Genomic DNA, 18,465 nt, shown 5'->3' with positions numbered 1-18,465 from the left:
CCTGTGTCCCCCAGCACAGGGTGGTGTGTCCCTGTCACAGGGGACAGGTCCCTGTGTCCCCCAGCACTGTGTGGTGTGTCCCTGTCACTGGGGACAGGTCCCTGTGTCCCCCAGCACAGGGTGGTGTGTCCCTGTCACTGGGGACAGGTCCCTGTGGCCCCCAGCAGCAGGAAGGGCTGTGCCAGGGGTGACTCTGGCCCCGATGTGGTGACATCCCCCTGCCTGGCTCTCCTGGGGAGGCGAGGGCCATACCCCTGTCCCCCTGTCCTCCTGTCCCCCTGTCCCCCTTGTCCCTGCAGAGGTTGGTGACAGCCCCACCCTGTGCCCACCCTGCCCCAGCTCGTCCCCTCCTCACCTGAAATCAGAGGCTCTGTCCGGGGGTCCCCCTCACTTCTCTGCAGAGACTCAGCAGCTCGGAGGTGTTGAGTCAGTTTTGGGGGTCCCTTGGTCAGTCCAGGAGGCTGGGGGGGTTTAGGTCCTGAGCAGGGCTGGAGGGATTCCTGTGGAGTGCTGAGCAGGATGGGGGAATCTGGAGGGTGCTGCTTCCAGAGGAGCTCCTCGGTGTGCAGAGGGACCCTCGGGACCTTTCCCAGTGCTCTTGACTGGGAGCTGAGTGGGCATCCCAGTTAACTGAGCTCAGGTGAGGAGGCAAAAGCAAGACCAACATCGATTTTGGGAAGGTTTTCCATGTGGGGTCCTCCAGGTCTGGGCAAAAACAAGTATTATTTTATTTTATTTTATTTTATTTTATTTTATTTTATTTTATTTTATATTTTATTCTATTTTATCTTATTTTATCTTATTTTAGATTTTGTTTTATTTATTTTATCTTATTTCTTACTTTATCTTATTTCATATTTCATTTTATTTATTTTATTTAATGTATTTTATCTTATGTTATTTCTTATTTCATTTTATTATTTTATTTTATTATATTTTGCTGATTTGTGAGTTGAGGACGCACAGGATGAGAATTATAATGCAGGGAAATACCCCATGTGTCTGCACTTTTATGTGTGTGTCTTTCTTGAAGCTTCTCTGTTACAGCTGAAGTTCTATAAAATAGATTTAAGCATACCATACAAATAAAACCACTCTGTTTCTGTGGGGGAAGATGAGCTTGCTCTCCCAGGCCTGGTGGGAGAGGGGAGCTGCCTGGGGGTCTCAGCACAGCCCTCCCCAGTCCCTGCAAAGCACCTCTGCCAGGGCCAGGTTTCTGCCCGAGGGAAGGCAACTTGTCTCCTGGGGTTTCCTGCTTTTTAGAAGCTTTTCATGGATTCTTCAGGTTTCCCAGCATCAGCAGCTGCTGGTTCTGCTCAGTGTTGGGCTCCTTTCCTCCTGGACTCTGCTGGGATGCCGTGGGAGCGATGGGCAGGGAGGAGGCAGCAGCATGTGCCCAATTTGGAAAACAAAGAGGGGTTTTTGCACTTAAGACTATTACAAAATACAGCTTTTGCAATCTTTCCCTTGTCCCTCCCTTTGGCCAAGGCCAACTCCTCCTTGTGCATCTTTCTCTGCATCACCCATTGTTCCTGGCATTGCCCTTAAGCTTCCCATCTCTCCTTGCACAAGTGGAGAGGCTCTCCTGGATCATCCTGTCTCTCCAGGCTGGGGTGTCCAGTTCCACTCCATGGGTTTCCCCTCGGAGGGTTTGGTCCTTGCTGGCCCGAGAAGAGCCTCACCTGCTGGAGGTGGAGTCTCCCTGCTCTGAGCACCCACGGCAGGGGCAGTGCCAGGTGATTCCCAGGAGCTGTGGATGCCCCTCACCTGACTGATCCCCTCAGGGCTGGCTCCAAGTCCCTGCTCTGAGCTCACCCAAAGTGCTGTCACTGCGTGCCTCAGTTTCCCCACTGGTAAATGCAGGTGTGGTGACTACCTGGGGCAAGGAGGGTGCTGGGCCCTCATGGGATGTGGAACCAGTTCTTGGCCTGGCCTCGGCCTCGGGTCACTGCCCAAATCCATCCAGTGTCCTGCTGCTCTCCAGGAGGCCCAAGCTCTGTTGGGGCCCAGGGAGCTGCTTTGAGGTGGTCCATGCTGGGGTGGATGGGCTGTGCTGGGGCTGGTGGTCCATGGTAGCCCAAGCTGGGACATGCTGAAGCAGTGGGGTGTACTGAGACTGGGGCAGTGGTCTGTGCTGGGAAGGTGGTCCATGGTGGTCCATGGGGATTGATCCATGCTGGGGCTGGTGGTCCATGCTGGAGACATCAGGCTGGGGGCTGGGGCAGTGGTCCATGGTGGTCCATGCTGGGAATACTGGAATGTGCTGGGGCTGTGGTCCATGGTCCATGCTGGGAATACTGGAATGTGCTGGGGCTGTGGTCCATGGTCCATGCTGGGAATACTGGAATGTGCTGGGGCTGTGGTCCATGGTCCATGCTGGGAATACTGGAATGTGCTAGGGCTGTGGTCCATGCTGAGGTCTGCAGGCTCTGCCGGTGTGGTCCATGGTGCTCCACCGTGGTCTGTGCTGAGGATGCTGGGCTGATGGGCCACAGAGCAAGGAACCCCTGACCGTCACTGTGCCCACAGCCGGGGGTGCTCGGCAGCAGGATGAGGTGGCTCCAGCCCTGGGGTCGTACCCCCAGCCAAACCCGGCCAAGCTTGGATTACAGAATCCTGGAACGTCCTGAGCTGCGATGGAACTGTAAGGATCATCGAGTCCAACTCCCGGCCCTGCAGACAGCCCAGCAATCCCACCCTGAGCATCCCTGAGAGTGCTGGTTCTGGATGGCCGCTCTGCAGCCCGGCCATGCCCGAGGGAACGGGAGCGCTGCAGATCGGCTGCAGCTCAGGAGACTGAGGGGAGGCTCCTCGGGGGCTGCAGCTCCTCCCGAGGGGAGGCAGAGGGGCAGGGGCTGAGCTCTGCTTTGGGCCAGGGACAGGAGGCCAGGAAGGGCTGGAGCTGTGCCAGGGCTTGGCATGGAGCTCAGGGAAAGGTTCTTCCCCCCGAGGGTGCTGGCACTGCCCAGGCTCCCCAGGGAATGGTCCCGGCCCCGAGGCTGCCAGAGCTCCAGGAGCGTTTGGCCAGCGCTCTCAGGGATGCTCAGGGTGGGCTTGGTGGGGATTGTGCAGGGACAGGGCTGGATCCACGCTCGCTGCGGATCCGCCTCAGGCCATTCCAGGATCCCGGGGCAGCTCCCGGCCCGCCCTCAGCGCCGCCCGCCCCGCCCCGCTCTCAGGCGCGCCGCGGGCAGCCCTGTGCGGGCAGCGGCGTCGCGGGGTCCTCGCTGCCGCGCCCGGCGCTCCCAAGATGGCGGCGGGGCCGGTACCGGCCGTGTGAGGCGGGAGCGCGTCCCGGCCGCCCGCGGCTCCTCCGCCCGCCCGGCCCCGCTCCCGCCCCGCAGCCGGCGGGATGCTCAGATCCACCGGCTACTTCCGCGGCATCGACTGCCCGTTCCTCAACGCCGGGGGGTCGGGGCCGGGCCGGGGGTGCCGCAGGCCCTACTGCCACTTCCGGCACCCCCCGGTGGCCCCGGCGCCGTGCGGAGCCTCCGGAGCCTCAAGCGACCCCAGCGTGGGGCTCCCGCTCGGACACGGCGCAGGTACGGCCCGGCCCGGCCCAGCCTCGGTGCCCCCTCACCTTCCCGCGACCCCGTCCCCGGGCTGCGGCTGTTCCCGTCCCTGCCGCCCCCAGCCCGGTCGTGCTTTCTCCCCCCGCCCCGTGTGTTTTCCCCCCGGTGAGAGGGCAGGCCCGTGCCTGGCCTCCTCCTCTCCCGCCTGCCCCACGGTTCAGGGCCCGGCTCAGCCCCCAGCGCCGCGGGATCGCCCCGCCAGCCCCTCCGCAGTGCGGTGATCCCGGGGTCTGTCGGTGCCAGCCGGCGGAGCCCGCCCGTGCCGTGCCCAGCCCGGGCCGCGGCTCTCAGCTCGCCCTTGGCTCCGGGAGGGTCTGAAGGAGCTTTGCGGCCCCAGCGGGTGAGGGCTCGGTGGGATCCCGCTGCACGCCGGCTGTCGGGGAGCAGCTTCCCGAGGGCCCGGGACAGCCCCAGGTGCAGCGGGGCAGCGCTGCCCCGTCCCGTTCTCCGTCGCTCCGGGCACTGGGCTCACGTGGCGCTGAGGTGTCAGCGCCGACTTCCAGAGCTGCTGACAGCTCCCGTTAGATCCCGTCGGGAGCTGCCTGGAGCGGCGAGGCACGGCCCCTGCTGGGTTCTCTGGCTTCCCCGGGGGGCCGTGGTCAGCCAGACCCCGCCGTGAGGGGCTTGTGGGGCACAGGGCACTGCCAGGCTTCTCAAAGGCAGCCTGGCACAAACCCCCAGTGAATCAGGCAGTCATGGAATATCCTGAGCTGGAACGGACCCGCAAGGATCGATAGTGAGCTATTGTTGTCCGCCCTTCCAGCAGCTCTTGTCATTTTATTTATACCATTATTTGCTGTTCTGCTGATTTATTGGGAGGAAAAAGCCTTCTTTCTTCTCCCCAGAAGAACCCTGCTGGCTTTCTTTTTGTCAAAGCTTTGTTATTTCTGTTAGGTGTAATGGCATAATAATGCTGGTGTGGACAGTCTCTAATAATCTGAAGCAGAGATTGCCAAAACAAAGCCTAGCTTGTGGTTTTTTTGTGTGCTTACTTAACTTTGGGTTGCTCTCAAGTTTGGAAGAGGATTAATTACTGATGTCTCCTGGTTACCAGGCCAGCTTACCACCACTACTTGTTTAGTTTAAAATAAAAGAAGCATTCTCAGGGCTGTCACAGGCAGATAATTGTTAGAAAGACAAAGTTTTTTGCCAGTTTTGGTGTTCTTTTGAATTTTAAAAGTTCCCTAGAATGCTTTAGGATGGTTCTTTAGATGATGTTATAATTATCTTTCAGTATGCTGTTCCTACATGTCTTTAAATATCTGAGTGGAGTGTCAGTTTTGGAACTGGAATTGCTCATTTTGGCCTGCACCAGGCGCTGCTGTGCTTGATAACAGCTGGGGCTGGGTTTGGAGTTTGGAGTGGGGAAGGGAAAACCTCTGTGTGCCCCTGGGAAGTGTGTGAGGCTCCCTGAGCTGCCTGGAAGTGTTGCTGTAAGCTGAGTGTGAAAGGCAAGAAAAATACCCCAATGCCTTGCTAGGCTTGGCCTGGGCGTGTCAGACACCGGAGAAGCAGCCTGAGTTTTGGGGAGTAAGAATTTCCTTACAATCATGGAATTGTTAAGGTTGGAAAAGCCTTCCAAGTTCATCAAATCCAGCCTTCAACCATTGTGGTCACCCCTAGCCCATGTCCTCTAGAGCCACATCCCCACGTTTGGACACTTCCAGGAATGGGGACTCCACCACTGCCCTGGGCAGCCCTTTCCAGTGATGGACAACTTCTTCTATGAAAGAAATATATTTTCTTAATTCTAGGAGAATTAAGGAATTCTTACAGAATTTTTAATAGAATTTTTAATAGATTTTAAAATAGAATTTTTAAAATAGAATTTTTAAAATAGAATTTTAAAAATAAATAGAATTTCTTGCAGAATTTCTTACAGCATTTCTTACAGAATTTGTCAAAAGAATTTGTCAATAGAATTTTTTATTCTTCTTAATAGAATATTATTTTCTATTCTTATTCTTATTTCTTAAGAGAAATTCTTATATAGAATCTATTCTATATAATTTCTATATTTTCTTAATATCCAACCTAAACTACAGCACTTAAAGAAGAATTTTTTTGACAAGTAAAGCCCCCACTGTGGGCCTGGTTTCCCCAGGGGAAGTTTCTGTCACTTGTGAAAGAAGCAGGATGAGGAGGCTGAGCTCCAGGCAGTGCCTGCTGCTCCCTGCAGCCAGCTCAGAGCCCATTCCTGCCCCTTTCCAAACCCTTGGCATCCAGCACGTGGCACGGCTGGCATAACAGGGATCTGCGAGTTCTGTCTCAGCTCAGGGTTTGCCTCCAGCCATTTTTTAATGTTGGTTCTGTGTTGGCTCCCACCTGCAGAGCTGCCCCAGCCCTGGGGAACAACAGCAGGAGGACGTGGAGCTGCTGGAGCCAGGCCAGAGGAGCCATGGAGATGCTGCCAGGGCTGGAGCCCCTCTGCTCTGGAGCCAGCCTGGCAGAGCTGGGGGTGCTCCCCTGGAGAGGAGAAGGCTCCAGGGAGAGCTCAGAGCCCCTGGCAGGGCCTGAAGGGGCTCCAGGAGAGCTGGAGAGGGACTGGGGACAAGGCCTGGAGGGACAGGACCCAGGGAATGGCTCCCATTGCCAGAGGGCAGGGCTGGATGGGATCTTGGGCAGGAATTGTTCCCTTTGAGGGTGGGCAGGCCCTGGCCCAGGGTGCCCAGAGCAGCTGTGGCTGCCCCTGGATCCCTGGCAGTGTCCAGGGAAGGCCAGGCTGGATGGGGTTTGGAGCAGCCTGGCACAGTGGAAGGTGTCCCTGCCAGGGCAGGGGTGGCACTAGATGGGCTTTGAGGTCCCTCCCTGCCCAAACCATTCTGGGATTCTGGGATTCCAATTGAGAAATGGGAGATGAGCAATGGACCTGCTGCAATCTCAGGCTTTTAGAACAGACTCCAGCAGGTCACAAAATGTTCCTGATTCCTGTAGGAGCAGGAGACACTTTTGCAGTTATTTTGCAGTGCTTGGCTCAGCTTCCTGGGAAGGATTCTGGTTGAAGTGCTCCTCTCATTCCCTGCCTGCCCGAGGCTCCTGGCCTGGAAGGATCTGTAGGATTTACACTAGAGGGTGTAGTAGCTCAGCCAGAACCAAGCAACCATCTTCTGGGAGCAGGTTCTCCATCCGCCAGGGCTTGCTCCCTGCCAGGGGAACTGCCTGTCTTGTTTTGAAGTAGCCTCCTAACCATGCACGTGGGCAGGTCTGACCTATTTAATCACATCACTCGCTAGAGAAGCTTAAAAAATGTCATTTTTTTGCCAAGGCAGGTGGGTTTCTACACCAAGAGCTACAGCACAGATTGGTCTTTTCTGGGATGGTGCCTAGAAAAAAAAGGATAACATCTAAAGGAGCAGCCTGCTAAGCATATTGATTTGAGGCTGGGGCTGGCTTTGATGTTTGAGGATCACCAGAGGATTGGCAGGAACCCCAAAACTCTTGGTGCAATTTCATAGCTTTGAAAGGGGCTTTTGATAACTGCAAGTGGAAGTGGCCCTGGCAGGTTGTGGGAGGGGGGACGATGGACATGTGCCATATGGAGCAGAGAGGATGTGGAAAGAGGAATTAGTGGGATGTAGCACTGTTCCCCCTGCCTTTTTTTGCCCACCCTCACCACTCCAGACTTCCCAAGGTTCAGGTGTTCATGACATGATCCCTGACATGATCCACAGTGCTGGTGTGCTCCCAGGCACTGGGGGACAGTAGTGCAGAGCCCCTTGGAGATCTGCAGGAGCAGGACTGAGTTTTCCCTGTCTGCTGCTGGATGTGGCAGGAGTTCCCTTTCCTTCCTGTCTGGAAGCAGGTCTGTAAATACAAACATGTTGAGTGAGAGGCACATTTGAGCTGGGTCTGAAACATGGAATGCTTGGTGTGGGAAATTATTCCCGTGTTTTATTGCTGGGATCTGCCTGTGTGGTAACAGAATGTTGGTGCCTTGGAGGTTTGTGAAAAATCTGTGCTGGCTGAGCACTGAGGCTGATGGAGATTTCTGTCTGGGACTGGGAATCTGGAGATTGCAAATTCTCATCCTGACTTGGCTGAAGTGCTTTTTCCATCTCTGAGATGTCTAAAACCCACCTGCTTCAGAGCAGGATGAAAAGATTATTGAATGTGTGTGAAGTGCTTTGAAAGCGTGCGCTGTAAGGAGGAGGGAAGAGCTGCCTTCAGTCCTAAAAGCGTCTTTTCAAGAGCTGTAGAGGGGAAAAATAGGTTTCTCTTTAAAGTCGAGGTCCTGAGTATGCTGAAAGACATAAAAGAGGCATAATACAGCTCTTCATAAATATCTTAAGGTAGGCAGCCCTGGTTTGCTGGTTTGATGCTCTCAGGGGCTGTTTTGGAGGTGGATGTTTTTGAACCCAGAGCAGAAAGCTGCTCCCAGGTCTGGAGCTCTGAGCTCTTTTGTCTGCACTGATTACAGAATCCTGGAATGTGCAGAGCTGGAAGGGACCCACAGGGATCATCAAATCCAACCCCTGGCCCTGCACAGCCACCCCACCAAGCCCACCCTGAGCATCCCTGAGAGCGCTGGCCAAACGCTCCTGGAGCTCTGGCAGCCTCGGGGCCGGGACCATTCCCTGGGGAGCCTGGGCAGTGCCAGCAGCCTCGGGGGGAAGAACCTTTCCCTGAGCTCCATGCCAAGGCCTGGCACAGCTCCAGCCACTCCCTCAGGTCCTGATCCTTGTGTTCTTGTGGGATGGGAAGAGCCAGCCAGGCTTTCAGCACCCTGCCTGAAGTACTTGGTTCTGCAGTGGAGTGTACTGAGCTGCTCAGCAGCTTTCTGATGTGGTCCAAAGCTTGTGGAGCAGTTTTCTGGCTGTGTGGATTTTCTATCTGGGTTACAAAGCTTTGCTGGTTAGACCGGGATCAAGTCTGTGGAATGTGTCAGGGACAGAGTTCTGCTGCTCTGTGTGACTGACACACAGTGAGCTGCTGCAACACTGTTGGGTTCAGGTCAAGTGTGGAGAAATCCTTGGGCTTATCTCCCCAGCTTTGACCCTTGATCCTGTCACTGGTGCAGGGAGGCACTTCACCTCTCCTTTCTTCTGCCCAAAAGCAGCCACAGAGGATGGCTGTGACCAGGATGATCCCCCCCGAGGGTGCTGGCACTGCCCAGGCTCCCCAGGGAATGGTCCCGGCCCCGAGGCTGCCAGAGCTCCAGGAGCGTTTGGCCAGCGCTCTCAGGGATGCTCAGGGTGGGGTTGTTGGGGTGGCTGTGCAGGGACAGGGGCTGCACTGATGATCCCTGTGAGTCCTTTCCAGCTCTGGACATTCTGTGGTTCTGTGATACTTGGTAAAACCTAAAGAGGCTCTTTAGAAATTAAAACCCAGCTTTAATCACCCCTCACTCAACATGGGGTGAGGGCCATTGTCAGGTTCCTCACACAGCACTCTGCTGAGGGGCTGTGCCTGTTTGGTGGGAGCAGCCTTGGCACAGGCTGGGATTTAGAGCCTTTGTGTGACTCACATTGCAGACCATGTTCTCACTGTGTTGTAGAAGGGATGGAAAAACGTCTTTCCCAGTGCATTTTCCTTTCTGGAACTGATGTGCAAGATCATCTCAGCGAAGAGCTTTTATTACTGTATTTGCTACTGCACAAGTGGAAACCGAAGTGTTTTCAGTATCATTTCACTGACAGAGCAAAGCAGGTGTTCAGTATTGGGTGCTCCAGTCTGTGAACTGGGAGGGGGAATCAATTCTGCTTTTCCCTCCCACATCTGTGTTTACGAGAATAATTACCAAAATGCCACTAGTGAATTTTATTTTTAGCCAAGTTTTGAAATGAAGAGTGAAAAACCAATTGGTGGTAAGGTCGGGATGTATCTTTTCAGCAGTTTGGGATTTGTGGTGATTTCCCTGCGCTGTCGGTTGGGGCGTTCCTGTGGGTGCGCAGGTGCAGGTGCCCTTTGTGCCAGGATTTCAGTGTGGCCTCACAGGACACTTCCCATATTTGGTTTTTCTGTGGCTGTGGGGAGATTCTGCCCCACATCCGAGTCTTCCCACGTGCGGCAGTTCTAGGTGTGTGAAAAACAGGAGGTGGGAGCAGATCTCCATCAAGCTAGCAGGATTTTGGGTTTGGCACTGCTGGAGTTGTGCCAGGGCTGGTGAGTCCCTGGCTCCTCTTTGCCCGCCCAGGAGCCCTTTGTCTGCTCTCCCGGGACCTCCTTCTCTTTCCTGACACTTGAACACTTCCTCTGATTTATGTTTTTAATCTCCAGCCAAGCCCCACCGCGCCAGTGGGAAGCACAGTTCACTAATCCAGAGCTTCCCGGAGCGCGTTCCGTGCGCTGGGCCAGCCGGAGGCGCCGGGTGGCTCACGTGGGCTGGGGCAGGCAGCGACAGGCAGGGCCAGGCTGTGTCCCAGCCCTGCCACCTCCTGCCCTGCCGGCCCAGGCTGTGTCCCAGCCCTGCCGCCTCCTGCCCTGCCGGCCCAGCGGGGCTGCGGGGGTTCGGGTCGGGCTGAGGGCACCGCACGGCCGGGGGATGGATGTTTGGGGAGCCGCTGCGCACACCGATGTGTGGAGCTCAGACCAAGCCAACAGCACCCGCAGGTGGGGAGTGGGGAGAGGAGGAGGAGGTCAGAAACTCCCCCAAGGTGAGGGCAGCAGCTCTAGGGAAGAGGAACGGGGTCGGGAAGCCCTTGCAGACGCTCTGAGCCCCGCCGAGCTGGGAGCACAGGAGGGTGAAGGCGGGACCGGGGCAGGTCCTGCCCCGATTCCCACACGGTGCTGTGTCAGCAGCCGGGCACCGCGTGCTGCCTCCAGCCCGTGCCGGGGTGTCTCGGCAGCAGCGGGCGGCTCCAGCATGAACAAATACCTGCAGTGTTTATCGACCCCGGGCAGCTCAGGTAACTCTTCTGGGAGTTTTTGGCGTCCTGCGGGGTGAGGTCGAGGTTTGGGCGGTGCGGTTGGGAAGGAGCAGCTGGAGAGAAGCGACTTCTCCAGGGAGGCTTTCACGTGGTCACAATTCATTCAGCAGGAGACCCGAGTCCGGGGTCACCTGCCTCTGGAATATGTGCACTGTGCAAAAAGTCCAGATTGGCTTTGGAAGGTTTGGTTTACAAGGGTTTTCATTTCCCTGTGGATTTTGGATTTTTATTGAAGAGAGGATTGTGCTGGGATGTTGGGTTCTGTGGTTAAAAGTGGCTGTGGAGCTGCAGGTGTCCGAGACCTAAAAGAGCTGCAGAGTTTTAATTCCAGCTTTTGAATTGTTTAAAGCCAGACAGGTTTTAAAAACAGTTTAAGTTTTGCTTTTAGCTTTCCATACGTTACAGCTGAAGTGTTTTAATGTAATACAGCTTGAAAGGTGTTTTTCTTTAGCTTTTAACTTTGTTTTCCAAGTGTGCAGTTGTGGCTAAGTTGAAATAGTTGGGTTTTGGTGTTTTTTTTTTTTCTTTTTTTTTTAAGCGGGACTTTTTCACCCACACTAGTTAAAGAATCAGACAGGTGTTGAGAAGATAACTTATCTGGAGCATGCCAGAGGAAGGCTGGAAAATTAAAGTTAGTGTTGCTGCTTGTGACTGTGCTGGTTGGAGTAAGTGTTTAAGGTGAAGTTGAATGGAGAGAAGTCACCAGAATACTTGAACTATTTATTTTTTTTTTTCCTTTGAAAAGAAGACTTGCTCTGCTAATTGCATTCTTGAGTAGATTTTTGTTTTATCCAGCACTTTACATAGGAGATGTGGAAATGGTTTCTGGGTTTTTTCTCAGAGGAAAAAAACAAGGCTCTGTTAAGTTTGATTTGTTGGATTTTTTCCCCCAGACAGAATTTCTCCAAAGAACTGAAACATTGAATATCCAGATTTTCAAATGGTGAGACCCCTTCCAGCCTGTGCATGACAGGCTGTGGGGTCAGGGTGTATTTTGGGTGCCAGTCTTTGTCCTCTGCCTGTACTGGCCAATCCAACCAGTTGGGATTCTACATTCTTTCCTAAGTTATGGGAGAAATGTGCCAGTGGTGTGATTTCCTCTTGGGAAAATGTCTCACAGACCTTGTGCTCTTTGCTGTTTTCCACCAGAGTGGGTGGGACTGTCAGTGATTCTGGGCTTAGAGGGATGGCAGTGATGGGCTGGTGTGGGCCAGGTCATCGTGTCCTGGCTTTGGCATCCTTGGATTTAAGTGGTGTTGCTGTGTGAGGCAGTGACAGCCCCAGGTGTCCTTGGGGACTCCCTGTGAGGCCACCAGGAGGGTGAAGCTGCCATGCTCAGCGGCTTGAGGACCTTTCAGATTCTTGTTTTGCTGCACCAGAGACAAAACTGCCTGTGAGAAATGATACTCACTTTCAAAAATGTAAAAGGTTTATTAAAACCATATCAAAAATACAGCAGAAGACTGAATAGAGAAAATATTACGGCACCAGGAGCAGAGGATTTTTCCCACCATGGGCTCACCCACACAATGGAGGTTTTGTCTTTTAACCCTTTGGCCCCTCCCAAAGTTCTGTCCATCGGCTCCTCCTTCTCTGTCCGGGGGTGGAGATCACTGCCTTAAATCTCGATTGGAGGTCAGGTGCTGCCATAGTAACAACCGACCCTCCCAAATGTCCCAAACCCAGGTCACCCCCTGATAACAACACAAGGGTGGTAAAACACAACTATAAAGCTATAAAACGTCTCTTAACATATCTACAGGATATTTGCCTTTTAATTGTGAGAGTCAAATTTTGCTTTACTCATTTATCACATGCCCAAAGTTGTGTTGCCTTGATTAAATGGAGGAGGTGGGTGCTGCATCCCAGGTTGTTTCTGTCTGAGCTGCTTTGTGGGATGTGCCCTGATGAGTTCCCTGCTGAGTCGTTCCCTGATAACACTTAGAGTTTTGGAAGGACACTCTGGAGCTGCTCTGGCTGGAATGAACCCCCTTGTGCAGGTCCCTGTGTCAGGAGATCAGGACTTTGGACAAGGCCTGGAGGGACAGGACCCAGGGAATGGCTCCCAGTGCCAGAGGGCAGGGCTGGATGGGATCTTGGGCAGGAATTGTTCCCTGGCAGGGTGGGCAGGCCCTGGCCCAGGGTGCCCAGAGCAGCTGTGGCTGCCCCTGGATCCCTGGCAGTGCCCAAGGCCAGGCTGGACAGGGCTTGGAGCAGCCTGGGACAGTGGAAGGTGTCCCTGCCCATGGCACTGGATGGGCTTTGAGGTCCCTCCCAACCCAAACCATTCCATGATTTCTTGCTGGGCACTGCCTGCCCTCAGTCTGGGATGGCTGAGCTGAGGAGACAGCTCAGAGTACAGTGCAGAGGTGGTGCCTGGCTGCTCTTGTCCCTCGGTGTGACCCCCTCCCTGTGCTGTGTCACCCCTGGGGTTCAGCCCATGGGGACAGGTGGCCCCATTGGCCGCAACACCTGGAGAAACCAGCGCTGCCCTGGCTGGGTTCCAGCAGAGCTAAATATACCTTGGAGTGAGAGATGACTGTTCAGACTTTTTTCAGCCTTGCTAATATCAGACTTTCTTTTCTCATATTTGCATCCTTTTTTCCATTAAAGAAATGATTGTAGAGGTTCATCATGTACTTTGAGGCTGTGGCACTAAATACCTCCCCTGGAGGAGCAAATCCAAGGAGTGCACAGGGATTCTTCTGCCTCTAATGCCTCTCAAACCTTGCTTCCTGGTGTTCCTTGACCAGCACAAGGTTATCTCTGCTTTTAATACTTAATTTTATAATTAGATTTACTTTTCAACAACACAAAAAAGGAGCAAAACAAATTCTTGGACTATGGTTGAATTTAAAGTTGAATAAACATTTCTCTTAGCTCCCCTTCCCTGCTCTCCTAACCCATTTCCTCTGGATGATTATTTGAACTGTACTATTTTAAATCTCAGTGTTAATTATTTCCAAGTGGTTGCATATTATTGTTAAATTAATTGTTGGAAATTTGCTTTGGGTCCTGGCAAAAGAGCTCTGTGCCAAAACCTGCCATTTCTTGTGTGCTCTTTAATTCTGAAGAGTAGCAGAACTCAGGCTGCTGGTAAAACCTCTCTGAAACATTTTGTTCTTGAGGCACTGCTGTCCCTTCTGTCAAGTGTTAAATATAAAGCTCAGAATGATTTTCCAGTGGTGATAATTTTTCTGCTATCACAGAGGTTGTCCCTTTGCTAAGTGCTGGCACTGTAAACACAGTGAGCTCTTAAGCCAACAAAGCTGTTCCGATGACGTGAAATAAAAATGCCTTTATTTTTTCCTTTTCCAAAGAGTATCCAAACAGCTTTCACCTTCCCCACCTCCCCATGAATGCACCTTTTGTTGCCAGCTGCAGGTGACCCAGGGCAATGGGTGACTTCAGCAGCAGCAGGACTTGAAAATCAAAAAGAGCTGTAAGATCATTGTGTCCAGCAGTCGGCCCAGCCACCATGGTCACCACTAAACCATGTCCCCAGGTGCCACATGCACATGGTTTTTGAACACTTGCAGGGACAGGAACTCCATCAGTTCCCTGGCAGCCTGTGCCAATGTCTGACACATTCAGTGAAGAAATTTTCCCATTATCCAAACTAAACCTCCCCTGGCCCAGCCTGAGGCTGTTCCCTCTCCTCCTGTCCCTGTTTCCTGGAGCAGAGCCTGACCCCCCCGGCTGTCCCCTCCTGTCAGGAGTTGTGCAGAGCCACAAGGTCCCCCCTGAGCCTCCTTTTCTCCAGGCTGAGCCCCTTTCCAGCTCCCTCAGCTGCTCCTGGTGCTTCAGACCCTTCCCCAGCTCTGCTCCCTTCTGTGGACACACTCCAGCCGCTCATAGTCCTTCTTGTGGGTTCACTACAAGAAATGTTCAATGTCTTTTGACCCGTGCTGGTCCCTCTGCAGCTTGGTCAGCAAAGCCTTTTGTTTTGAATTCCTAATTGCTGTAATTTCGAAAGTTTCTAATTTTTGCAGCCTTTTTGTCTGGCAGCAGCAGCTGAGTAGCTCTGTTGGATCTGGAAGAAGCAGTTGTCATCCAGTTGTCCAGAGCAGCTGTGGCTGCTGCATCCCTGGAGGTGTCCAAGGTTGGACAAGGCTTGGAGCAGCCTGGGACAGTGGAAGGTGTCCCTGCCATGGCAGGGCTGGCACTGGATGAACTTTAAGGTCCCTTCCAACCCAAACCCATCTGGGATTCTGTCTCCCACATGCATTCAAGTGCTAGACTCCTTTTCCAAAACCTGCAGGTTTGCATAAGCATTACAGCTCACCTGCCACACATTTGGGCTTTTCTGTATGTAAAGCATCTCAGCTATGTGCTGTGGGAGGCCTGGACAAAAAAAAAAAAAAAAAAAAGAAGAGAAAGACTTTTCTTTGGAATGATTCACTGGAAAATCAGTTTTACCTTCACACAGGTGACCTTGTCCTCCCACTCTTCTTTAATGTCAGCTTTGTTTACTGCCCTTGCCTGTTGCCCAAACTAGAAGGACCAGTGAGGAGTCTGGCTCAGGGAAGCTTTGTAATAATCCAGCTCCACCTTGGAACTGAGGCCTCATGTCCCTCAATCAACATGACAGTAACCAGGAAAAAAAAACCCCATTAGCCTGTTTTTTTTAGGTAGAATCTTGTTCTGTGTTTCTGTATTTTCTGCTGCAGTGGCTGTTTTAAGCACAGCTCAGTTGGTTGTGTTCTAAAGCAGTTCTGGGTTAAATGTAATGTTCACTGAGGTTCTGCATAGAGACCTCTATGTCTCTATTAATATAATGGATATAATATTAATGTTAATAACTTACTTTGTATAAGAAATAATGTAATATTGATGGTGACCTCACCTTTTGTTTCTCAGGAAGGTTATTTCCTATGTCTGAGATACACTAATTTATTAAAATAGTTTGTACTTTGAAAAGTGTTTAGTTCACAATCCTGCAAGGATTTGGCATCTCAAGTCTCATTATCTCGTGATTCCCGAGGGTCAGAGCTTCCATCCCTCCAAAAAGAGTTATTTCACTGTGAGTGCCTCTCATCCTTTTGCTCCCTCAGGAGCTGCAGCCATCTGCTACATCAGAACAGCAACCCCAGTGCAGCTCATCCTGTACACCCTGAGTGCCCAGGTTAGTGAAGGGAAGAGGAATAAAGGAAAACATGAAGCAGACTCCTCTGAGTGTCAGATGCCAGTGGCAGGAAGATCCTTCCCTTTCCTGGTTCCTGGGAGCATAGTTTGGCAGCTGAAAAACTGATTTCAAATGGCAGGTTGAACATCTCTGGTTTGGAGACTTGTGTGCTTATGCCTCATCATATATGTGTGCACATAAATATAAATAAAATAGATACAAATACAAATATACAAATATAAATATATATTTTTCTGTAAATGTTATACTATAGAAAAAATATATATTATATATATATATAAATGTTATATATAAAAAAAAGATATAATTTTGTATATATGTTTTTGTATAAATAGAACTCCTCCTGCCGTGTTTCTGCTGCATTATCTGCAGATGCCTCCTGGCCAGAGGGGATGGTGCTGATGGGCATCCAGGAGCCACTTACACAAGTCTTTCATGGCCAGGCAGCCTTTGATCAGCAGTGCTGGAGAATCCATCAGGCCTCCCCCACACTTCCACCAGAGCTCTTTCCCTGCCCTGTCTCACAGCCTGTGGCATGTCCTGAGGTTATAATGTGTGTTTTCATCATTCCAGCCACAGAAAATGTGCCAGCAGTTTTGTGCTAGAGGTGAACAGCAGCCACCACGTCTGTGCTGGGGTTGCCCTCTGCTTTCCCTGATCCTGGTATATTTAAATAGTTTGGTTTTCTGCATGTACAAGATGGCTTTTGTTTGGTTAGGGTTTGTTGCCTTTTTTTTTTGGCAAGTCTCTAGGTTCAGACTCTGTGTTCTCTGTTTGCAGGCCATCTGATATTTAGCCCTGCATGAATTATCAGGCTTTCAGCTGTTCCCTTCAAATATTTGTGCTGAATTTTAGGTCTCAATCCAGATTAGAGAGTAGTAGCTGACTCCTGCAGGCTTCAGTGCACTGTGCTTTCTGCCAGTGTGGAGCTGATGTTTCACACCATGGTCAGAGAAGAGCTGTCTGCTCCTTATCACTTCTTAGGCTGATACTATCCCTAACAATTCTGATAATCTGTACATAGCCTTGCCTTGATGCTGCTGCTGTTTGCATATGGGTTTGTTCATGTTTTTTCCTTGTTACCTGCTTTTCTCTAAGGTTTCTAACCAGGAATTGCTCTGTCCAGTGCCTGCTGCCCTGGTTTGTCACCTGCTCCCTCCCTGTGTCCCCAGCTGTGCTGGGTGTCCAAGAGAGGAGCATGTCCTGGGTTTGGAAACACTCTTTATGTCATCATTACAGCTCTCTGCAATAGCTGGAGGGGAACTAGTTGTAGAAATAGCACCTTGTTCCTCTTTCCCCATGTTTCTGGCTCTGAGCAGGGCTCAGACAGACCTGTGGAAGGTGGTGACATCACGCTGCCATTGCCCAGAGTCCCTGTTCAATCAGGATCTAATTGGTTTGGTAAGAAACCTTGCAAACCCAAAGGGACAAAAAGTATTTTCTGAAACTGCTGCCTTTATTTTAACCCAGCCTCTTTCATTCTGCTTCCTTGGGGGCCAGTTCTGCCAACTGCTAGACAGATCCTTTTCCTGTTGCCAAAGGAAGCTCTGCATTTATGTATCCTCTCTAAAAAACCCAAACCTACCCCTGCCTCCCCCCAAAAAAACCCAAACCCCTCAGTTGTATGAGAATGGTAGAAAGGCTCTTTCAAAACTGTTTCTGACTGTTACAAGAAATTCTCTCATCCCTCTTAGACCTGAGAGGTTTCTGATTTTCTGTTTTCTGTCTCTTTCGCTTTTTGTTTGGTTCTTATGCATATCCATGTTGGAGAGCCAGTTTTGTACCGTCCTTGTAGCAGAGAACAAAAAGCTCCTCTGGAATGTCAGCATCCAGAGATGCTTTGATAAAACAAGGATTGAAAACAGTTCAGAGTCAAAAAGCAGCTGTTAATGTTCCTGAAGCTTCTGTCATAGTTAGAGTCCTGGAATGGTGTGGGTTGGGAGAGACTTTAAAATTTAATCATCCAGCCACCCCCCACCATGACCAGGGATGCGTTCCTCAATCACAGGGTGCTCCAAGCCCTGTCCAGCCTGGCCTTGGACACTTCCAGGGATTGAGAGAGAGTGAAAATTTTAAGTGGGTAGAAATCCATTTCGATTTAGGTGAAATGTGCCGCTTTGAGCTTACTAGCATAGGTAAAATATGCTGTTTAGTCTGATAACTTTGCAATACTAATAAACTGCCCCAGCTGAAGGAGTAAGAGATAAGAAAGACTCCTCAGACCTTAAAACAGAGCAGTGTGACCCAGGAGCTCTCTCTGTACTTTCTGACAAAAACTGAGTACAAGTTTAACTAGCTGTTAGCGTAAAGTGAAATCAACAAAATGAATATGCATGAACCTATTGTGAAATTCTATGCATATGTAAATTAGTTAAGAGTAATAAAAAAAGATCGAGAGTCCTCAGGGGCACGCATGTCCTTTGAAAGGGAATGATTCCCCACATTCGTCCAGCGCTGAAATAAACATACCTTCCCTACAAATCTTTATAGGAGTTGTGGGGTTTTGATTTTTCATCCGCGTTTCAGGATCCAGGGGCAGCCACAGCTGCTCTGGGCACCCTGGGCCAGGGCCTGCCCACCCTGCCAGGGAACAATTCCTGCCCAAGATCCCATCCAGCCCTGCCCTCTGGCAGTGGGAGCCATTCCCTGGGTCCTGTCCCTCCAGGCCTTGTCCCCAGTCCCTCTCCAGCTCTCCTGGAGCCCCTTCAGGCCCTGCCAGGGGCTCTGAGCTCTGCCTGGAGCCTTCTCCTCTCCAGGCTGGATGGGGAAGAAAGGCCATTGAAGGGACATTTCTGGAGAGGGGAGCGTGGAAAAGGGAGATGTTTTGGGTGCTCGGTGTTCTTGTCTTGGTGGTTGCTCTGAGTGGTTGAGTTGTGTTGCT

General features: G+C 51.7%; 1 protein-coding gene across 1 annotated transcript in view; it reads left to right on the top strand.

Moving 5' to 3' along the window:
* Nucleotides 1-3,264: 3,264 nt before the first annotated feature.
* Nucleotides 3,265-18,465, top strand: part of REXO1 (RNA exonuclease 1 homolog) — a 44,119-nt gene continuing 28,918 nt past the window's right edge. The window contains exon 1 of the mRNA XM_053999348.1: nucleotides 3,265-3,542. Within this exon, the coding sequence (XP_053855323.1) occupies nucleotides 3,353-3,542 (190 nt within the window). The 5' untranslated portion in view covers nucleotides 3,265-3,352. The remainder of the gene's footprint in view (nucleotides 3,543-18,465) is intronic.

Source organism: Vidua macroura, chromosome 26 (genome assembly GCF_024509145.1).
Source record: "Vidua macroura isolate BioBank_ID:100142 chromosome 26, ASM2450914v1, whole genome shotgun sequence".
NCBI classification, from domain to species: Eukaryota; Metazoa; Chordata; class Aves; order Passeriformes; family Viduidae; genus Vidua; species Vidua macroura.
Note: the sequence above shows the minus strand (reverse complement) of the source record. Positions and strands in the feature narration are given on the sequence as shown.